The sequence below is a fragment of the Nyctereutes procyonoides genome, unplaced genomic scaffold, assembly GCF_905146905.1.
Source record: "Nyctereutes procyonoides isolate TBG_1078 unplaced genomic scaffold, NYPRO_anot_genome, whole genome shotgun sequence".
Lineage (NCBI taxonomy): Eukaryota > Metazoa > Chordata > Mammalia > Carnivora > Canidae > Nyctereutes > Nyctereutes procyonoides.
In genome coordinates, this window is record NW_026575146.1 from 82,832,470 (window position 1) to 82,853,559 (window position 21,090).

Sequence of the window (21,090 nt, forward strand, 5' to 3'; positions counted from 1 at the left end):
GTGCGGCTCAGTCCCATGACCCTGTGATGATGTCCTGGGTGGAAACCAAGAATTGAATGCTCAAGGGACTAAGCCACATAGGTGCCCCATTAGGTTATTTCTTATCATTGATGGCATCTTAGAGTCTATTCACATATAAGATGTATATCCCAACATGTATCAACAAACATACACGTAGTTATTAAAATAACAAAATGAAAAATAAAATGACAAAATGATTAAATGTCTCTAATAGACTTACTAAAAGAAAAATTAACAAATTGTTTTCAGTGGGAAGAGAAGGGCAGCTTAGTAGCACAAGAGCATCAGATGAACAATAGCAAAGTTATTTTTCCTGCTGGAATTTCAGTAAGTGTTTTAAAATTAATTACCCTAAGTATCCTTATTAATATGTAAACATTATTAAGGAATCACATACTGAGCAAAGTGAGCAAAATGACCTTCCATTTCCTTGCCCCACCTGTTTGGAGCTCCTTACCCATTGTTATCCTGTTGATCACCCCTGGCTGTGAAAACAAAGGCAGCTCTCCCCCCATCTGTGGTGCTAGTCATAGATTTCTGCTAAAGTGTCTCAGTACAACTAAAGATGTAACCATCTCAGAATGTTGGAAACAGTTCTCCGATGAAGCTGTGGCATTGTGTCCAATTTATACCATGTAGGCATCTTCCTCCAGATGTCTGCTACGTCTATATTTAATATACATGACTTGTATTTACGTGTATGTATGATAAAGAGACACTGTGAGCTCACAGTCTCTTTGGGAGAATTAGATTTAGGTGCTTCCTCCCTAGGGCATCTGACAGAAAATTGTATACTTAGCGGACATTAGAACATAGCATATTGCTGCCACCTGCTGGGAAGTTGTAGTAAAAATGCAAATCTACAGTGTCTAGAAAGTGAATGGTAACTCTTGGAATTTTGCAGGGCACAACCTGAACGGCATATGGGGCAGCCTTGAATTTCTAGGCAGCAGGTCAGCAAAATGGCTAAGTGTATGGATGCTAAAGCCAGGTTGGCCTGGGTTGAATCTCTAGCTCTGACCATTCCTAGATGGTGACCATGGGCATGTAATGTAACTTTTTATCTCCATTTCTAGTCATAGTACCTCCTTCACGGGATAGAAGTAATGATTAAGAGTGTCAATGTAGTAAAAACCTCTTGGAGCGGTGCCTGGCACAGAGTGAGGGCCTTATGAGTATTTGCCACCATGCTGTTTTTAAAATGTATTTTTTAAACTTAAAAAAAGATTTTATTTATTTATTCATAAGAGACAGAGGAGAGAGAGAGAGAGAGAGAGAGAGAGAGAGAGAGAGGCAGAGACACAGGCAGAGGGAGAAGCAGGCTCCATGCAGGCAGCCCGATGTGAGACTCGATCCCGAGACTCCAGGATCACGCCCTGGGCTGAAGGCGGGCGCTTAACCGCTGAGCCACGCAGTCGTCCCTGTTTTAAAATTTATTTGACAAATACTTGTGAAGTAGCAGGCACAGGTCTAACATCTCCACAGGTATTAGCCCTTTTAATCTCCATAGCAACCTTCTTGGGACAGGTAACAGCATAGGTAGAGGGCTAACCCCAACGCCACAAAATGAGGTACATGAGGGTTTAAGTTCCAACAGGCATTTGCAGACATCACATACCCCTCTCTGGGACATGTAACCGGAATTTCCACGCATCAGGATTCCTACTGCCTCCGGAAGAGGGTATGAAAACTTGTGAATGGGAAGAGGGGTTCGAGAGTCTCAGTCCCTCCTTGGGATCGCAGGTTGGGGGTGGATGCTGTGTGTGATTGAGTGTGAGGGTGAAGGCAGGAGAAACTGCCAGGACACAACTTCCTTGGAGTCGACCCCCCCCCGGGATTCAGCAAACAGAGGCCTGGAAGTAACAAACCGTTCAGCACCGCGGAAAGCTCCGGACTGGGCTGGGGGAGCCGAGCCGTCCTTGGGCCCCGCCCCCTGCACGCCAATCCCGGCCCTTCCTACAGGCTCCGCCCCGATTTAAAGTTCCTACGGACTGTTTAAATGGGTGAAGGAGGGCCGGGCGGGGATCCACATCAGTGTCCAGCGCTGTGATTACACATTGATCCCCCCACAGAGACGCAAGAGGGCACGGTGGCGTAAAGGATTTTATTGGGTTGTTAGTGGAGAGCACATGGGAGGGTGAGTTCTAGGAAACAACAAACACTGGGACCAAGCTGGTGGTCACCTTAAGGAACAATAAATTAACTTACAAAATAAATTAAGATGAGAAAGTCCCAAGCAGGGAGGCAGCTAGGAATACCTGGGGATTTCTTGGGAGTGGAATTTGGGATCGGAAAGGGGAAATAAGAATTTCCAGCCCCCTCACAAAGAGTGTGAAATGAACATTTTTGAGACCCCTCCCCCAGGCTGGGAGTTGGGGTTCTGGGGAGCCAGGAAGAGGGAAGGTCTGAGCTCAGCCAAAGGGGTGAAGGGGCTGGTTCAGGGTCGTTCCTCCAGGAATCGGTAGGTGGGGTTCTCATAGCCGTGACGCTGCAGTTCACGCAGCTGCTGCTCCTCCAGGGTCAGCATAGGGTCCACCTGCAGTAGGGGCCGGAGGGATAGAGGGGCATAGGGACCTGACCGAAGATCTCACAGTTCCTCTGTGCCAGACTCTGGCATTCCTCCCCCATACCACGTCTTTGTGTCTCTCACCTCCACCACTCCATGGCTGATAGCCCCATAGGGCTTCTTCCTGCGCAAGAGCAGCAGGGAGAGGACAATCAGGGAGCCCCCACCTGCTCCCATGATCAGCAGACCAGACACGGCCTCTCGGGACACACCTGTCCCGGCTGGTGCCTGCATGGAGAGGACAGGGGCAGGGGCCATCTTTGAGGCTCGCCAAGGCCCTGTGTGGCTTTGGGAGTCACAGCCTAGTCACTGACTTCTGACCTCTCCCCCTAGGTAACCAGAACAGTCCTCCTCTTACCAGCTCATCTCTCTGAATCTCCGATGAGTGGAAAGGAAAACCCCTTGGAACAGACACATTCACCTGGGGAAGCAGGAGGTGTCAGGGACTCAGGAGTCTGGGCCCCAGCCTCCTCCTCCCCTGGGCCCCAGTAGGGCATCCCCCAGCCTTGTTCTTCCCTAGGACTCCAAAGTCCATGTCCTCAATCCCTTCTTCCCTCAGGCCAAGGAATCCAAACCCCTAAAACCCTCCTCCTTCAGACCTAGGAGTCCGGGACCCCTCTCCCATCTACCCTCAGGCACCCATAGGTCTGACCTACCTTTCGCTCGTACTGCTCCAGGGGGGACATCTTCTCTTTCCCAGAGGATGCAGCATCTTGTTCTGTGGACCCTAACCCCCAAGGCCTATCTTATTCCGGAGAATTGAGAATGGTGCTTCCCCTGCCTGAGGAGGCGGTCATAAGGGGCACCGGACTCTACCCCAGCAGGTCTGGAGTTCCCAAGGACCCTTTTCCATTCCGGGCTCAGGGACTAGTGGGGTTTGGTGGTTGGGATCTATTCTGTGAGATACTCACCTTTTGGAAGGGCCATGGGGGTGTCTGCTGGCAGCCAGAGGAGGCAAGACAGGTGGAACAGTGAAGAAAGGAGGGCATCATCGAGGAAAGAGTGGAGACGCACCCTCCCGGGGGCCAAGGCAGGAGGATCAAGGATCCTACAGAGGCCTCCACGGCCTTAGACATCCGTTCCTATCCTCTCCCACTCACTGCGGTGGCTAAGATACCCCCAGACTTTAGGGAGTTAGAATTGAGGGTGGGTGCCTGTCCCCCCAAGTCTGGGATTATCTCTATCTGGGTTAACTCACCGTCTTTGGAATCCAGAGGCTGCAGCCCACTCTTGTCCTCACTGCTGCCCCCTGGGGCGGGGACTTCCAATTCATTGGGACCCAGGTGCTCAGAGTGGAGGAGCTCCTCTGAGGGGAACATGCAGAAAGGGAGTCAAGATCATTCCTCAAAACAAAACTGGGTGAATAAACATCACCCTAACAGTAGAGTGATCAGGCATAGCCACAAGTGTGATCCGGGATAGTGGGGAGCTAGATGGAGATACCCCTGGGAGGGAGGATGGAGGTTGAGGTTTCAAGAGAATGGCTTCTTTAAAGAGCAGGATTAGGTGTGGGATATGCCGTAGTAAGTCACAACAGATCCGGGGGCTGCGACAGGTCACACTTTCTGGTGTTCCTGCTCTCGTGTGGGTCCCTGCCTTTGAATCTGGACTGGGGTTGTCCCTTGCCTTAACCAAGAGAAGGTGGGCCCCTGCCTTGAGAAGCCCTGACAGCGTTCACTGTCCTGTATGGGGAGCCTGAGCCACTATGGAGGAGACCCTGCTGAGACCACGTGGAGGGGCTCCATGGAGAAGAGACCCTGTGCTGACTTGGAGAGGGAGAGAGGCCCATCTGTGCCAGGGTCCCAGTCCCCAGTGGATCTGCTAGCCAGACACTGCCACACACTGGACTACTGGCAAGGCTGGCAGAAGGAGCACCCAGCAGAATCCAGACCAGATGGCAGAGTCAGGAGCAAAGAAAATGGTTGTTTTAAGCTACTAAGTTCTGGAGTTTATTACGTAGGAATAAATCATGGAAATGGTGACAGGGGTGTTGGTGGAAGCAATGATTGGGAGTCAGGATCTGCCCTTCCATGTCTGGAATGGGAACCAGGGGTCACAGGTACTCACGGATCTGGGGCCGCAGCTCCTGAGCCAGGCGGGGGTTCTGGTCAAGCAGCCCCAAGCTCTGGTTCATCCTCTCTTCAATTACTTGAAGATGGGTCTGCACCTGTCGGGGAGTGAGCATGAAGGATGAACCGGGCAGTAGGGAGAGATGGGGAAACTGAGGCAGGGTAGGGTCCAAGGAAAAGGAACATGTACAATGGGCAGGAAGTAGGGTAAAATGGCCAGGAATTGGGCCACAGGAGGAAGAAAACTGGAGACGCAGAATAAAAAGAAAAAGAAAAGATGTACAGAAGACAGGAAGTGAGGGGCTTGGAAAAGGAAGTGAGGCAGAAGGGAAGGGAGTAGTCACCAGGGAGGGTACACAAGGGACAATGTAGGCGTAGGATACAAGGAACACGGCGTAGAAAATAGGAAGCGAGCGTAAGTCTGAGGAATAGAACATGAGGTTTCAGGGGTTACAGAGAGGGAAATAGGATTAGAGGCTCATAGGGAAATGATGTGGTTCAAGGGCAAGACTTGAGTTCAAAAGCATAGAATGGAGTGGTCAGGGACAGGAAGAGAACAGCCAAGAACTAGGGACTGGGATCTGAGGGCACAGAGCAAGGGCTGCATGGAAAAGCAGTGGGGTGAAGGACAGAGAGGATTCGAGGCTCAGGAGGGGGATTCTGGGAAAGGAATCCAAGGGACAAGAAGGGGGTCAAAGGCATGTGGGTGGTGGTCAGGATCAAGGAGTAGGGATGCAAGGGGCTACAAAGGGTCCCAAGGCACAGGGGTGGGGGGTTGCCAGGTTTGGGAAGAGATCCAAGGGACAGAAAGAACATCTGAGGGATGGGGTCCCAGACCCTGGGGTCTGAGGGATGGCAGGATATTTGGGAGCTGGAAGGATCTGAGCACCTGGAAGCGCATCTGCTGGGCCTTCTCAGGATCCACAGCAGCCACGTGCTGGTAGTGCCTCAGTGTGTGTCTTTGTTCCTTCTGCTCTGCTCGCAGGTAACGCCGCAGGGCCAGCAGGACGCGCTCTGCCTGTGGAAGAGATGAAGGCTGCTGGGCCTGCCCCAGATCTTTTCACCCTCTGCCCTCTGTCCCCACAGCTCCAGCACCTGAGGTGGATCTCCCTGCAGCGCCGCCAGGAAACCTTCCAGAGCAGCCCGGCGCTGGTCGTTGATGAGGGCAATGACTCGGGTGGCATGGGTCTCCACCAGGCGCTGTCGCTCACCAGATACCTGCTCCTCCAGGGTCTGCAGAATGGACTGGAAGTGCTGGCGAGGAGGTGAGCACAGGGCCAGGAAAGGTGAAGACGGGGGAAAGTCTGGGTCAAAGGCAGTCTGGAAAGGCAGGGCTCTAGGGCCAAGTGGTGGAAGGGGGGTGTAGGCAGGAGTAGAATCGATCACAGGACACTGATGGAAGGGGTGGGGATTCAGGGCCAGGCATAGTGCAGGCAGGACCAGGCCAACTGGGACTTGATCTAAGGATATAAACTGTACTGGGTGGGAACAATCTGGGAACTGAGCTGGCTGGTGTTCAGGTGAAATACTTTCCAACTATTATAGGACAGGTAAGGCTCTAGACCTGGGCAGGGCCAACTGGAAATGGTCTGTGCTGAAATAGGACATAGAAGAGTGCAACAAGAGTCGGGAATGGGGCTAACCTGAACGAGGCCTGAAGGTGATGGGTGAGTCCTGATACTGGGCCTACTGAAGAGGGATTGAGTACAAGTGAGATTAGAGGGGTGGGACCAGCATCAGGGGGCAGGGCCGAACATGGATGTGACCTCATCAAGGAGGCTGAGAAGGCCCGGCTGCACCTGCAGGAGCTCAGCTGGGGACAGGACCTCAGGGGGGGCCCTCAGAGGGAAGGATCAAGTTAAGACAAAGCCAAACATGGCCAGTCTGAAGAGAGAGTCATAGGCCAAGAGGGGTGGGACCAAGTGGGGGGCCAGGCCAGGAGAGACCACTATAACTAGGAAGAGGTGGAACCGAATGAGACCGGGCAGGTAGAACCAGGCTGAGACCAGGTGCGTCCTAGGCAGTGGACGAGCATGACTAAGACCCGCTGGAGGGTGTCTTACCTCGTTCAGGGCCTGTCTGTCCGCTTTCGGCAGGTTCTTGGACTGGTTGTCTGCCATGGCCCATTCACGCATCACCTAAGGTCAAGGGGGAGCTTCAGGATCCTGCAATCTACCCTCTACCCAGTGAGTTCCCCAGTCCCTCTTCAAGACTTTGGAGGCTCCAGATGCCTTAAGTCCCACTGGCTCTTGGGTTCACAAGAGGTCAAGGCTCCGAAAGAATTTAAAGTGGAAGGACACAGCGTACCAGAGTTTCCATAGAATGTTGGTGACCTCTCAGCGGGATTCTAGGTGGGTCAGGGATCTCTGGTCATCTCAGAGGTAGTGTGGAGGGCTAGGGGTTGATGGGGGCTTGGGGAGTCTTTGGAGGCAGCTTCAATGTGCACCTGAGGAAATCCCTGGTATTTAGGGAGTTCTATGTTGTGGGAAATCCTGGGGCTCCCAGGATCATCACCTCATTAATCTGGCGCATCCTTCGTTCCTCCAGGTCCATCTTGGCCCGCAGGAACCCCTCGTGCTCGCTGATTTCTCCAGGCATGCCGAAGTACACATCCACACCATCTGTGGGCCTTGGAGTGGTGGTCACTGCAAGGCCAGGAGTCAGGGAATCCCGAAGCCCATGGCCTGGTCACCTCCCCTCCCTAGAGCACGCTGGAGACCACCATGTGTCCACATAACCATAGCTGCTATGGGGCATCATGAGAGATAGAGTTCTGAACCAGGCCTGTTTTTGTCAAGCTTAGGAATCCATTATACCATCCTTTAAGCTTCCCCAAAATAATCCTTAGGAACTACCAGATGGCTCTTTTACCTCCACGTACCCCCAAACCATCCTCAGCCTTTGCATTCTTCACAGGACAGCCCTCCCACCTCTTCTTTATCCCAAGTTACTCCCATCCCTTCCATTCCCCCAGCTCTCTCCCCAACAGGTCCCACCTAAAGATGCCTCTACACTAAGGCTCCCTCAAATCATCCTCCCTCCAGGGAAGAGGGAACTAAGGGTCCAGAGACTGTCTCACCTTTGCTGACCCCTGCAGGGCTATGGGAGCTTGAGGGTAGAATTCTTTCCTCCTCATCTTCCTCTTCAGCCCGTGGGGGTTCCACGAAGTAATCATCCACTGGCTGTAGGAAGGATTCCTCTTCTTCCTCCTCCTCAGCCCCCTCTACTCTGCCCCCTAGGGGCCAGGAGCGCGTGGAGGGGTCACTGAGGGAACAGAAGACTTAAGGCAATGAGAATCTGACCTGGGCCCCCAGGCTTCCATTTCCTGCCTCAGGAGCCTCGGGATGTGCATGGAAGGTTCCCTCCCACTCACCCAGCTGCTGTCCCAGACGGATCGGGGGTCACTGGTGGGGGGCAGCACACATACTCCACACCTCGGAACCGATCTGTGCCACAGGGCAAAAGCATGCCGGAACCATGCAGGATGAGGCCCTGGGAACTGCAGGCCTGCAGAAGAACAGGCCCAGATGCCACGATTGTGTGTTAGGAGAGGGGTAGAGGGGAGTCCGGATGCCTGGGGCTTGGGGTCTGATGGGGCTGGGAGCCTGGATTCCTGATTCCGTCCCAGTGGGAAGAGGGGGCTGAGGCCCAGACTCAGGTTCTGTTAGGGGACTGGAATCCTGGGTTCTAGGGGGTGAGGATGGATGGGCCAGGATCCTGACCTCCTGCGCCTCTTGATGCCTCCGGGTGGAACTCTCACACTGGTCCATGCGCTCCTGGTGCAAGAACCGGCAACCTTCAGGCACCAGCAGGGCCTCGCTCACGAATTCACCTGCTGGGGTGTGGGGGTACCAGAGTGAGACCTTCCCACAGACATTAGCCCCACCCTCCTCTGAATCCAGACATTTTATCCTCCGAGATTTCTCTGCCCCACTCTGGACCCAGACGTCCAGATCCCTAATGTGAGCCTGAGCCCAGGGCCCAGAATCTCACCCCCCGGGATACCCCCACTTCTGTTCCCCTCCCCCAGCCTATAACTCACGCAGGCAGCGGAAAGGCACAACCTGGTGGTGGGGATGGGTACAGCGGCCACCCCGGGCACCCCCGCACCAGCGCTCCATGGGGATGGCTTGCGTCGCCTGTTCCACACGTGCAATCTGCAGCTCCGGGTACATCTGGGGGCACCGGGTGGGGGCGATCAACCCACAGCCTCACCCCTGTCAGCCGTGCTTACCCACTGGCCACGTCCCTTTTCAAGGCTCTAGTGATCACCCTAGGTCTTAGAAATCTCAGCCAGCAGGCCCCCGGCCACGCCCCCAGTAGCTCTCGTTCAGAAGCCCCGACAACCACCCAGAAACTTAATCCCTGTAAATCCATCTCTCTTCTGGTCACTTCTGTCCCCTCCCCCAACAGGTTTGGTCCTCCCTTAAGCCTCACCTCTTCCTCGGTTTGGCTTCTCAGGAAGCGTCCTTTCTCTTTGTATTAGAACTGCCTTTTCGAAGAAGCCACCCTCCCAGCTTTCCACTCTCATTGGGCTCCACCCCATTTCCCATCCTGCAGGTCCAAAAGGTCTTTTTTCTGAGCCCCGCCTCTCCTTCGGCCAAGCTCACCGACATTCCTAGTCTTTAAGGACCCCACCCCATATTGCTAAACTGTCTCTTCACTGGATACCATCCTTAGCCGGCCCTCTTTGCACAGTTCCTGACCCAGTTTCTCAAAAACAGATCCTAAATTCGCCTCTTTCTCGGCCACGCCCCCTAGCTTCCCCGGCCTACTTGGATCCCTCATCCTCCCCGGACCTTGCCTTTTGCACCACTAGCTTCTTTCGGGGGACCCGGCTCGCTGACCACGCCCCTCCAGCAGGGCCCGCCCACCTGTCTGCAGTATTCCAGCGCGCGCTGCGGGTCCCGGAGACAGCGTCGCGAGCGCTGTGGGTCTGGTTCCCAGCGGCCGGTGCGCAGGTCCCGGTGAAGGGTTAGGTGCCGGCATAGTCCAGCAACCTGGGCCGACCCCGGGGCCTGGGGTCGGGTCAGAGGGGTCAGCGAGGGCCGCGGGACGCCCGCACGTGTGTCCCCCGGACGTTCGCTCCGTAGGACCCAGAGGTTCAGACCCCCCAGCACCAGCCCCCTCCGCAAAGCACCGCGCACCCGCCTCCTAAGAGGGACTGTTCCCCGGGAAACAGCTCCCACTGGGCGGGGGCGCCCCAGCTCTCCCGTTGCCACGGCGACCCAGGTCCCCGGGGTGTCTCGCGGCCTTGTTGCCGCGGAGACAGGCTCCGCCCCCACCCCGGCGCAGCCGCACTGAAGCCCGAAGGGGTTAAAACCTAATCGCGGGGGAGGAGGCCAGAACCCAGGCGTTCGGGCCCCTCCTCCCTCCGTCCCTAGCTCAGGGTCCCATTCTCCGATGCAAAGACGACAAGGCCTGGCTTCAGGGCCCTGCAGGCCTGGGCTGGAGAGCCACATCCTGGGTCGGGCGGGGGTCGGTGGCTGGAGACCTGGACTCCTGGGTTCTCGGAGGCTGCGGGAGCCTTCAAATGGGTCCAGAGGATGCCAGGGACCAACACACTTGGAACCGGGTGTCTTACTGTCTGGTGGGTCCCCATGTTTGGGTGGGAAGGGGCTGGGGCTGAGTCACCTAGGTCAAGAGGCTGGACTTTGGGGACCGGGGGCTCTGGAACGGCCAGTTCCTAAGCTAGGGGCAGAAGGCGGCGGGAGGACGGAGGCTGGGGCCTGAACTCCTGGGTTCCTGGATGCCCCGTGCCGTTAGGGGCGTTAGGGGCCGGCCCCTCGGCTGGAAGGGCTGCGCTTTCCGCCCTGGACGTGTCCGCGTCCGGGTCCCGGGCCCGGTCCCGCCCCGTCCCCCATCCCCCAGGACCCGGCCGGGCCTCACCTCGGCCGCGCCGGGGCTCCCACCGGCCAGGCTCCCGACGGCGAGCTGCGCGCGCAGGAGGAGCAGCAGTAGCGGCAGCGACAGCGGCAGCGGCGGCGGGCCCCGGCGGCGGCCCAGACCGCGAGCGGCGGGGCTGCTGGGCCCCATGTCCCGGCCCTCGCGCCCTCGCGTCCCCTGCGCTCCCGCCCGGCCCGGCCCGGCCCCAGCGGTGACAGGAGCTCCCAGCGCCGCCGCCGCCGCCGCCGCCTCCTCCTCCCGCCGCCCCCGGGCTGCGCCGGCGCCGCCAGCCCCGCCCCGCGCCGGCCCCGCCTTCGCGGCCAGGACAATAGCGCGGCGGCTCTGCGCAGCCGGGGGCGGCCGGGGGGCCGGGGGGAGCGGCGCGGGCCCCCGCCCAGAGCCGCGGGATCCCAGCGCGTGCCGGGGCCTGGCCCGGAGCCTGGGTCGTGCGCTCCGCGGTGCTGAGCCTTTCCTAGGCCCCTCGCGCCCAGCCTTCCCTCCCTCAGAGCCAGACACTCCCACATCAGCCTCCTCTTGCAGCCGCGCCGGCGTTGGAGACCTCTCCCCCCAGCAAATTCCTCCCCGGAGGTCCCAGGAATACGGGCCCCCCAAATTCCCCCAGTGGAGGACCCAGCAGCTGAGGGCCGGTCCCCTTCTCCCTCGGTTCCAGGAGTCGGGGCTAAAGGCACCTTCTTTTCAGGACCTGAGACCAAGCCCCTGCCCTTTCTCCCCGGAGTCTTGGCCTTCTGCTCTGCCTTCCAAGGATCCCAGGTGTCTGGACCTTTAACTCCTAGCTGGGGGATTCATAAACCAAAGCCCCCAGGCCCTTCCTTTAAGGATGACCTGAGTCAGGTACCCAGCACCTCGGGGCGAGGGGCTCAGCCATCCTTGCTTTGAGGACCCCGACATTTCTATTCTCTCACCCCTACCTCTCCCTCCCGGCTTCCTCTCCAGGGCTCACTGCTGTTTCCCCAAATAACTAGAATGCTGTCTTCCCCAAGCCCACTGGAGCACTCGTCATGTATGTGCATCTGCGCATGTATGTTTGTGTAGATGTGTGTCAAAAGAGCTTAGAAGGCCAAGTGGGTAATAAAGGGCCGAGAGGTGGTCATGGTTTGTTCCTACAGCCACTCAGGGCCTAGGGTAGAGGAAGGGCCTTGGGGCAGATTTAATGGACCGCTTCCTTCCGTAAGGTAATGATGCCAGGAGAATCCCCAAGACGCATTCACTTCTCAACATTTTTTTATTAAACATAAATATTCTTATCCCCAGGTTCCACCCCTACCCACCCCACCCTCTTCCTCTCTCCTGCTGGCAGTTCTCACCCTATCCTCACTCCTTGGTGGAGTCAATTCTTCCAGGACCTTTAAAGAACTTGGAAGGATCAAGATAGTTGCTCTCTTGGGTTCCCAGAGAGTGAACAGCCATCTTGGCTGCACTTCCATTGGCCAAGCAAAGTGCCCCTCAGGGAGAACCAGGACAGGGGCCTGGTCTGGCTTCCATCTTAATCTGTCCTATGTTGCCTGTCTTCTCAGTATAGGTGATTGGTCACCTTGAAATCTCTTCTTTCAATGTCTGGAAATAACATCCATCCCTGCCCCTACCTCCTAACACCTCCTGTCCCCATCCCCCTACAAAGAGCTCATCTGCCATCTGGAATCTCTTTTACACTGGGGAATAGTTGGTCAAGTGGCCATCTTGTTCCCACTTGGAGCATCCCCTTTGGCTGAGCTGATTGTACACTAGTGATCCAGATGATCGTAATGATCTTTCTCTCCCATCAATGTTCAGTTTTGGAGGAGTAAGGTCACCAACTTTTTTTCTGATTCCTTAGAAATCAGGACAATCCATTATGGCAAGTTGAAGATTCTAGGCCTCTTCATTTGGAGAGGTATCATACATGAGTCTGGAGACGCGGGTGGCTGGGTGTGGGGAAGGCAGCATAGGGGAAGGGTAGAGTCCTGGGGTCCAGATCTGGGGGTCCAATGGATGTAGGTTTGATGTAGCTGGTAAAAGCTCGAGGGTGGGGTGTGGTGAGATAACCTGCCCGAGCTCTATACAGTCTGCAGGGGGGGACCATGCCTAGGTGTGCGTTGAAGTCATAGAAAGTAGGGGTCCCTGGAGGTCCAAGAGGGGAGGGGGGCGGCAGGAAGAGGCCTCCTCCAGGGCCTTCACCAAGGCTCAGGCTCACACTGACTCCTCGGACCTTGTAGTAACCATTGGTTGGATCCTGAGGGAACAAATTGGATTGGTTAAGGTATTTGAGGATATTGGGGGAAGTTACGGTCCCTAATGGAGAGTCACACTTAAAGCAAGACCTGAGAGAGACAAAAAGACAGAAACAGGAGCAAGCGGAGACCCAGAGAGAAAGACAGACATATAGACCGATAGGAAGACAAAAAGGGGCAAGAAAACAATGACAAGAAACAAAGGGACAGAAGGAAATGGGCAGGAAAAGGCAACAACAGAAGAACAGAGGCCTGCTAGGGCCTGGTGCTATGGAAGGAGATGCAGCAGGAACAGACAGATTGAGACCAAGACATTCAGTCACCTGCCCACCAGCCCCAAGGCTTTGATTCTGTGTCATGCCTTACGCTGTTGCTAGAGGTATCTATCGTGGGGAGAGACAGGGTCCTGCCTTCATGGAGATCCCAGGCCAAGGAGCAAATGGCAAATCCCCTAAGTCCAAAGGGGTCAGAGTAGTGATGGGGAAAGTACAGGCAGAGTGATAAGGCTTTATGGGGAAGCACAAGCAGGGTTTCTGGGCTGGGACAGGAGGCCAGGGCAGAGTGGTCCTGGTTGTGACAGGCGGAACACAGAATGATCAGGGCAGTGAGGAGGGAAGCACGGGCTTTCTAGAACAAGAAATATTTGAGCTGAGACCAGAGGAACAAAGGACAGAATCAGATAGGTATGGGAAGGAAAGTAGTGTGTCAGGCCAGTGGAATGGCACATGCTATGTACACAGGAGACAGAGAAAGGCTCTGGACTGGGGACTGAGGTCCGTGGAGCTCAAAAGAAGGGGACTCACAAAAGGGGCAGGTTTGGGGAGAACTGAGGCCAGTGGGGGACCTGGCAGAGGCATCCAGGAGGCCTGAGGTGGGGGTGTGATGGGAAAGCACAGGCTGAGTGAGGCCAAGGCTGGACAGGATTGTGGGCATAATCAGCAGATGTGCAAACAGGCTGGGGAGGTGAGTGAAGTGGCCTAGGAGGCAAGAAGAAAGGGTGAAGGGGGGGCTAGGCCCCTCATCTGGGGGGCAACAGCATGAAAAGGGAGGGGACCAAGCAGGGAGAGAGCTAGAGACCCAGTGAAGGGAACCCCTCTGTTTCCAACACTCACCTTGGTCTCCAGAGCCCCCTCCTCATCCAGAATGAGGTCACTGTGGTCCGTGTGCACGATGGGGCCCTGGGGTAGGGTGCTTAGTAAGAGGGAGTGCTCAGAGGATCCTGTTGGCCCAGTGCCAAACACTGACAACCCCTCAGCTGGGGGCACTGGGGACCAGGCAGGAGGGGCCAAGAGCCTCTGGAGCTGGGGTCCAGATACAAGACAAAGGGCCCCGGGACATATTTGGTCTAGGGTATAACTGGGTGGGTCAGGGGCATATTTGGACTTGGGGGTCACTTGTCGGGAGCCAGACCCTCTTTGAGTTGGAGGGCCCAGTTGGGACTAGGAGAGCAGCTGGGTTTAGGTTACGAATTGTTCTAGAGGCAGAGTTGGGTCTGGGGACATCCTACCTGGTCCTCGCCGCTTCCTGTCTCCTCCTCAGGACCCCGAGAACTGGAGCCATCGCTGCTGCCTGGGATTCGCACCAGGTTCTTTTGCTTGGAGAAAGAGGCTGAGGCCAGGGACAGTGGGGCAGCAGAGAAAAGTGATGGGGGCAGGGTCACAGTTTGTGGAGACCAGGGAGCAGGAAGAAAGAGGACTGGGCTGGGTCAAGAGGCTGTGTACCAATAGGAAGCTGGTAGGTTAAGGAGTGTGACGCTGAGAAGAAGGACATAGGGGTTGAGGGAGGAATCAGGGCCTGAAGGTGAGCCAGAGACCAAAGAGGTGGGACTGGGACCAGGTCAAGGCCAGGTCAGTTGGGGTGAGGTAGGGGATGGTACTGAGGTAAGGCTCAGTCACTCACCCTTGCTGTGGCGCCAGCAGCAGAGGGTCACCCCAATGATGAGCATGAGAAGAGTCATGCCTGCAGCAGCCACTCCAGCCACAATCCGCACAGTGGGCAGCAAGTCTACAGGGAGGAGAAGGGGTGTTTCTGTTTTTGTTTTAAAGATTTTATTTATTTCTTCGTGAGAGACACAGAGAGAGAGGTAGAGACATAGGCAGAAGGAGAAGCAGGTGCCCTGCAGGGAACTCGATGCAGGACTCGATCCCAGGACTCCAGGATCACAACTGAGCTGAAGGCAGATGCTCAACCACTGAGCCACCCAGGTGTCCCAAGAAGGGGTGTTCTGAGGAGGCTAAGTGTGAGGCCCAGGAGGAACTGGGGAACTGGGATTTGGCTTGCTTGGGTTGGAGTGTCTGGGTTCAAAAGGCCGTCAAGTTTGAGAATACCCAAGTCTGTAGTCTCTAGCTTGGGGTCCTTCAGGTTTAAGGCCTCTTGAATTTGGGGTTCCCCAGGTTTTAAACTCCCTGGCTTTAGGGAGTCCTAGAGTTTGAGGGGTTTTTAATTTTGCGATTCCCCATATTTGGAGCCTCCCTCCTTTGGGGCACCTAAGTGTGAGGGGGCCTCTCAGTTTAGAATTCTATATTTAAAGGAATTTACTGTTGGGGGGGGTGCTCAGGATTCAAGGGACTCATGAGCTTTGAGGCTTTCAAGGTTTGAGGTAGTCCGCGTTTGGAGGTCCTGGGTTTGAGATTGTTGCACTTTGGGGGTTTGAGATCCTCAGATTTGGAGGCTTCAGGCCGGGAATCTCACCTCTACGGCCCAGGCTGACCTGGGTGCCTCCCTCACCCAAGCGGTTCCTGGCACTGCAGTTGAAACCCCGACTGAAGTCGGACTCCTGGGTCCCGGAAATGTGTAGCACAGAGATCAGGGCTGGGCCCTGTCCCCCGCGGCCCTCTGGGGCTGGGAATGTCTCCACCAGGAACCGACCCTGCGACCCCGCCGCCAGAAAGCCCTCATCCCAAGACCAGACCTGGGGGCACAAAAAAAGGGAAGTCATTAAGGAGATTGGAAAGGGAGGGAAGGGCGGGCAGGGTGTCGGTCACAGCAGTTTTGGAGGTCCGGCCTGACGGTCAGGAGAGCGGGGACATTTCCTTACCACGGCATCTGGGGCTGGGGATGCGAAGACTAGACATTGGAGGCGGGCGGGGCCCCTCAGGAAGGCGGGCGCAGAATGCAGGGCGGTCACGATGGGGGGAGCTGGTTTGGAGATTGCGGGCGCGTCAGAGAGAAGCGCTGCCCGCGGAGGCTCCGGTGGTCAATCAGGCGCGGCCAGGTCCTGGCCCTTCCCACCAACGCCGCTCAGCCAGGCCACGCCCCTCGGCAGCCTCGGATCCTCCCGGGGGCTCGCCCGCGCGGGGTCCCGCTCCTACCCCCGGGCCCCGGTCCAGAGAGCGCGCCCTTCCAGGCCACGCCCACCCCGCTGAGCGCTCGCCCGCTCCGCGCGTTCCCCGTCCCGGGCTCTCCGGCCTTCTGGGCAGCGCCGCGTGCTCACCGTTCACCGTCAACCTGGCCTCCGCGGCGCCGCCCCCCAGGCCCGAGAGCCCGGGCTCAGCCCTGCACACGTAGTCGCCGGCGTCCTCGGGCCCCACCGACGGAAGACGCAGCGTGGGCCCGGAGCCCAGCACCTGGGATGGGGAAGGGGCGTCAGGGGCAGGACCTCGAGGGGAAGCCCCGTCCATCGCCAGCCACGGCCGCGGGCCCCAGATCGGGTCTCACCTGCGCGTCCCCGCTGCGGGTCCAAGTTACCCGTGGGAGCGGGTTCCCGCGCCAGGCACAGCTGAAGGAAGCGTCTTCCCCTATGTCTACTGACATGGGCTCTGGCCTTGCCTGCAGAACTGGCCCGACTGGAGGAGAGAGAGGAGACGTCGCATGGCCGGGGAGGGATGCAGCTTCTGACCCGGGATCAGCCACTCAGGGACGACACCCGAGGGCCCAAGTACCGGCGGCCAGTCCGCGGCAACTCTGCTCGCACGCCCCGGCCCCGCCCCTCTCGCCCCGCCCCCGGGCCCGCCCCGCCCCGCCTCTGACCCAGCCCAGCCAATCCCTGCCTACGTCCCGTTCCCGCTCCACCTCCTCCCGCGGCCGGCCGCGGCCACGCCCCCCTCCAGCCCCTAACCCCAGGCCGTCCGCCCCGCTCTGGCCACACCCAGGGCTCGCCCCGGCTCACACTGCACGTCCAGCGCGGTGCTGCGGTTGGCGCTGCCCACAGCGTTGCTGACCTCGCAGGACACCGGCTCAGTCAGGAATGAGGCGTCTGCCACGACCTCCAGCATTGGCCCGCGGGCCCCGAGCACCGGGGAGCCTCCCTTTGCCCACCTGCGGGGGGAGTGGGGCTGTTCGCGTCGTCCCTGCTCCCCAAGGACACCCACGGACGTCCCAATCTCAGTCTTCCCCAAATGCGTGCTCGGGCCTGAGGAGAGGTGACCATCGTCCTCACCTGTAGCCAGTGACAGGAGGCTGGGCTGTGGCCTGGCACAGGAAAGTGACCTTCTCTCCCTCCAGCACAGTCTGTGGTTCCGCAGACAGAGTCACCACTGGGGGATCTGCGGAGGTGGGTCAGCGGTCGGCGGTGGGCAAGGACCTGGAACACCTCCGTGGAGCTCCTGAGTCCAATGCCCAGCCTCTCACAGGCTGGGTGGCCAGGCTCCTCTGCCAATGCCCACTCTGGGTCCCCAGTATCCTCTTCCTTTTGAGTTGGGAGCCCAGGACTCCAGTTCCCAATGCCTCCAGGGCCCCAGGTCCACAGCCTCCTCCTTCCTCATACCCTGGAATCCAGTCCTCAGGCCCCTCTTTTCCCAAAGGTCTCTGGCTTCAGGGCCAGTGTCTAGTTGCACTCACACTGCAGGCTCAGTGTGATAGCTGTATCCTTCCCCGAGGGCAGGGCCTGGCTCCGGGCCCGACAGACCAACGTGGCTCCATCATCGTGGCTGGAAGGAGTCAAGGATAAGATGCTCTCCACTGACCCAGTTGTTCCTTCCTTCAGCAGGGGCTGGAGGTTATGAATAATAACAATGATTTCATCTACCCCTTATACAGTATTTACTATGTGTCACTTCTAAGCATTTTACATGTATAATCTTCACAAGTGCCCTATGAAGTGAATATTATTGTCCCTATTGTACAGATAATGAAACTGATGGACAGAGAGGTTAAGCTCCTTGAACTCAAGATCAACCAACTACCAAGTCGCTGAGCCAGGATTTGAACCTGGGTAGTCTGGCTCTGGAGTCCTTAACCTTAATCACATACCAAGGGTCCCAACACTTGAACCTCTTCCCTCCCATGCCCTTCTTTCCTCTGGATAAGCCTGTGGTCTGACTGGATCCCAAACGTCCCTGCATGGCCAAGGGCTGCATAGGGATTTGGACCTGACCTGGTGGAAGGTGGTCCCATCCAGCCGGATCCCATCTCGGAACCACAGCAGCTCAGGGGTGGGGCGGGCATCCCCACGGCTTCGACAGGTCAGATTCGCAGGAACCCCAGCAACCAGAGACACAAAGGGGCCGCCCAGCACCTGGGGGGCTTCTGGGGGCACTGTGGGTGTAGACTGGGGTCAGAGCTGGATCCTGGGACCAGAGGCCCCAATCTTCCCAGCTCTAATGACCATTCCTCTGGGCTCCCTGGACTCTGATACTCAGCTAGCACTGGCTGTCCACCCCCCTCCCCAGGTTTCCCAGGGACAAGTGAGCTGGGTCCTCACCCAGCACATGCAGTTGGGCAGGTCGAGAGCGGAGGCCTGCTTGTGTAGCCTGACATTCATATGATGCTTGATCCTCCAGCTCCACGGGCCTAATGTAAAGGTCGTGCTGGCCACTGGCCGCATTCCCTGATATCCAGTACCGGGACCACCCTGAAGTTAAGGAAGAGGCAGTCACACCATGGTTCTGAGTTCCTGGCCCCAGCCTCCCTCCCCAGACATCCCATACCAGAAAGACATCCCAAAGTGGGTGCTGGGCCAGACAGACTCTAACCCCCTCCCAGTCCAGAGTCATGGCAAACTTGGGGGTGGGTGAAAAAGTCAGAGAAAAGTGAAGAAACAATTGCCACGGAAGTCAAGATTAGATACTCCCTCTGGGGTGAGCAGAGGGCTATGATAGGAGGAAGGAATAGGAAAGGCTTCTGGGGAGTTGACCATGGACGTGAGTAGTAGTTACACGAGTAACTTTTTGGCAAATCTTACTTGTATGCTCTATGCATGTATGTTTCTGCATTTACGTAATATTTTGTGATACAAATAAAAACCCACTACCCACCCAGAGAAGAAGCTAAAACCTCCCAGATGTTTACCTGAGCCCAACAATTTTCCAAATTTGAAAACCTCAAAACAGAACCCCAGATACAGCCCAAGCCGTTGATAGAGCTGGAGCCAAACCGTCCTGAGTAGAGAGAACAGTCTCACCTGGCAAGTCCCTTTCACCCCCTAGAGCCAGTCCATCCTTAGTCCACTGAACCAGCCCCCAGTATTCACCCAGGGCACAGGGCAGACGGGCCTCATCCCCCAGCAGTGCCACCAGGTCATCTGGTTGTTGCAGGAAATGGGGCGACAGACCTAGGAGGACGGGGAGGGGGATGTGGAGCAGGGTTGAGTTTAGCGATGAGCTTAGCTCCCTCATTCAGGACCCAGGAGCCCAGCCTCCCAGAGTTCTCCTGCAGACCTAGGAGTCGGAGCCCCCTCCTCTAACCCAGTAAAGAGGCAGGGGGCAAACAATCCTCCCCCAAATTCACCCGCCCCTCGAGGTACCTGCATGGCCTCGGAGGCAGAAGAGGAGGACGAGGAGGGCGGGGACCAGCATTCTGAAAGTGTGGCCCCCAAGATCCCGCAGACTTGCTGTTGCACTGGCTTCCTTGCTAACTCCTTCCTCAACAGCACACCTCTCCCCGCTCCGGCCGGAGCTCCCTTCGCGCCCGGCTCCTCGCCCCAGCCTAGGAGCCACCCCGTTCCCGGCCTGGAGCGCCCCGAGACTGCTCAGCAGCCGGCTCCAACGCTGAAACCCAGGCGGGTTCCGCGCCCCGGGCCTCTCAGAGATCGGGGAGGGCCCGATCCCACTCGCCCCGCCCCCCGGGGCCCCGCCCCTTCCCATTGAGAAACTCCCGCGGCCGAGACGCGGATGAATGGGGCGCCGCAGGGCGGGGTCTTCCCGCGGGCGCCCCAGCCAAACTGGGGTCTGGGAGCCTGAACACCTGGGTCGACGGAGGGCGTCCCGGCTGGGGTGGACACCTGCACCCCCAGGCTTGTGGGGGGCACGGCGGGAGAGAGAGTGGAAGAAACTTGTCAGTCCCGGTCCTGGAGGGACCGCGCTGAGTGGAAACGGAGCTATAAATGGGAGCCCCTGGGGCTTCGCTAGTTTCCGCGCCTCGGGGAGGCGGGGCCCGGCGCTCCCCTGGGCCTGCGGGTCAGGAAGAGGACACTGGGGTGCCTGGGGGGGCAACCGGGACCCCTGAGGAGAGGAGGGGGTTCAGTTCTTCTCGCTTCGAAACCCCAGCTCAGAATATCCTGTGCCTGCGCGTTAGCGCTGCAAAGCACCGCAAGTCCCAGGGTCCGGGAAGCCAGGCCCCCAGCCCCTCCTTTCCCGAGACCCCGCAGTCCGGGCTCGGCCCCCCCCACGCCCCCCGACTGCGGTTGCCGGGCGACGGCGGGGCGGCGGCGGTGCCCGAGCTGCGGCGGGCGGGGAGGCTGGGAACCGCGCAGCTTGTCCTGACGGCTGCCTGCTGCCCAGCTGGGGCGTTCCCACGCCGCGGGCCCGCCGGGGCGCTGCGCAGCTGGCGGGGCAGGTGGGCGGGACCCCGAGCCGACGGAGTGGGGCCGGGGGCCTGGGACCCGGGGCCTGACATTCCGGAGCCCGCGGGGCCTGGGGGCCCACGTTCAGGTCCTTTGTTGCTCCTGAGCTCAGATTCTTGCTTCTCCAAATGGCAGGGGCTTGCACTCAGAGGCTTCTGAGCCTGGGCATTCACATCTCTGTTGACTGAGAAGCTAATGGCCCGAACTGGGAGTTTCTGGGGGAGTTGGAGACTCAACTAGTTCCCCTGCTTGCAGCATGGTGCAGTTGGGAGAGGACGACAGGGGGGTCAGAAAATCTGGTCTTAAGTCTTAGAGTCAGTGGATTAGCCACCAATCCCTCCCACCCCCACGCAGGCCCAGGAGGATTTGAAAATCACAGACAGTCAACATCTGCCCTAAGTCCTCTGTGGGGTGGGGGGAAGGGGTGGAGGCCTGAACTCTTGGGTCCTTGAGGAGAAGCAGCTGCAGGCCTGGACTCCTGAGTCTGAGAGGGGTGGGTCCTGGGGAGGACTCTGGGGGCCTGAGCAGGCTTCTGTTTGGGGAATCTAGAGCCGGGATTTCGACAGAGGATGAGCTTGGAGCCAGGACTCCTGAGTCTTG

General features: G+C 57.8%; 2 protein-coding genes across 4 annotated transcripts; both read right to left on the reverse strand.

The window, feature by feature from the left end:
* Positions 1-2,111: 2,111 nt before the first annotated feature.
* On the reverse strand, positions 2,112-10,752 carry APLP1 (amyloid beta precursor like protein 1). Of its 3 annotated transcripts, none has more exons than XM_055312084.1 (17): positions 10,546-10,752; positions 9,531-9,674; positions 8,699-8,831; positions 8,379-8,491; positions 8,030-8,163; positions 7,736-7,920; positions 7,171-7,301; positions 6,720-6,794; positions 5,752-5,910; positions 5,546-5,674; positions 4,655-4,754; positions 3,786-3,893; positions 3,499-3,525; positions 3,244-3,314; positions 2,946-3,008; positions 2,672-2,815; positions 2,112-2,557 (listed from the first exon to the last, which is right to left on the reverse strand). In XM_055312084.1, the coding sequence occupies exons 1-17, from the start codon at positions 10,690-10,692 to the stop codon at positions 2,459-2,461; spliced, it is 1,962 nt and encodes a 653-aa protein (XP_055168059.1). In that variant the 5' UTR covers positions 10,693-10,752; the 3' UTR covers positions 2,112-2,458. The 3 variants fall into 3 exon arrangements, with proteins under 3 accessions (XP_055168059.1, XP_055168060.1, XP_055168061.1); XM_055312085.1 differs by having other exon boundaries at positions 3,499-3,522; positions 10,546-10,751; XM_055312086.1 differs by lacking the exon at positions 3,499-3,525.
* A 1,096-nt stretch (positions 10,753-11,848) lies between these two features.
* Positions 11,849-20,543, reverse strand: KIRREL2 (kirre like nephrin family adhesion molecule 2). Its single transcript, XM_055310263.1, has 17 exons — positions 20,317-20,543; positions 19,453-19,505; positions 19,111-19,260; positions 18,412-18,561; positions 18,085-18,245; positions 17,550-17,700; positions 17,149-17,254; positions 16,879-17,027; positions 16,428-16,555; positions 16,204-16,336; positions 15,808-15,908; positions 15,462-15,681; positions 14,672-14,774; positions 14,278-14,386; positions 13,883-13,948; positions 12,734-12,772; positions 11,849-12,464 (listed from the first exon to the last, which is right to left on the reverse strand). Exons 1-17 carry the CDS (start codon positions 20,541-20,543, stop codon positions 12,393-12,395), a joined length of 2,118 nt encoding a protein of 705 aa, XP_055166238.1. The 3' UTR covers positions 11,849-12,392.
* Between the last annotated feature and the right edge of the window lie 547 nt (positions 20,544-21,090).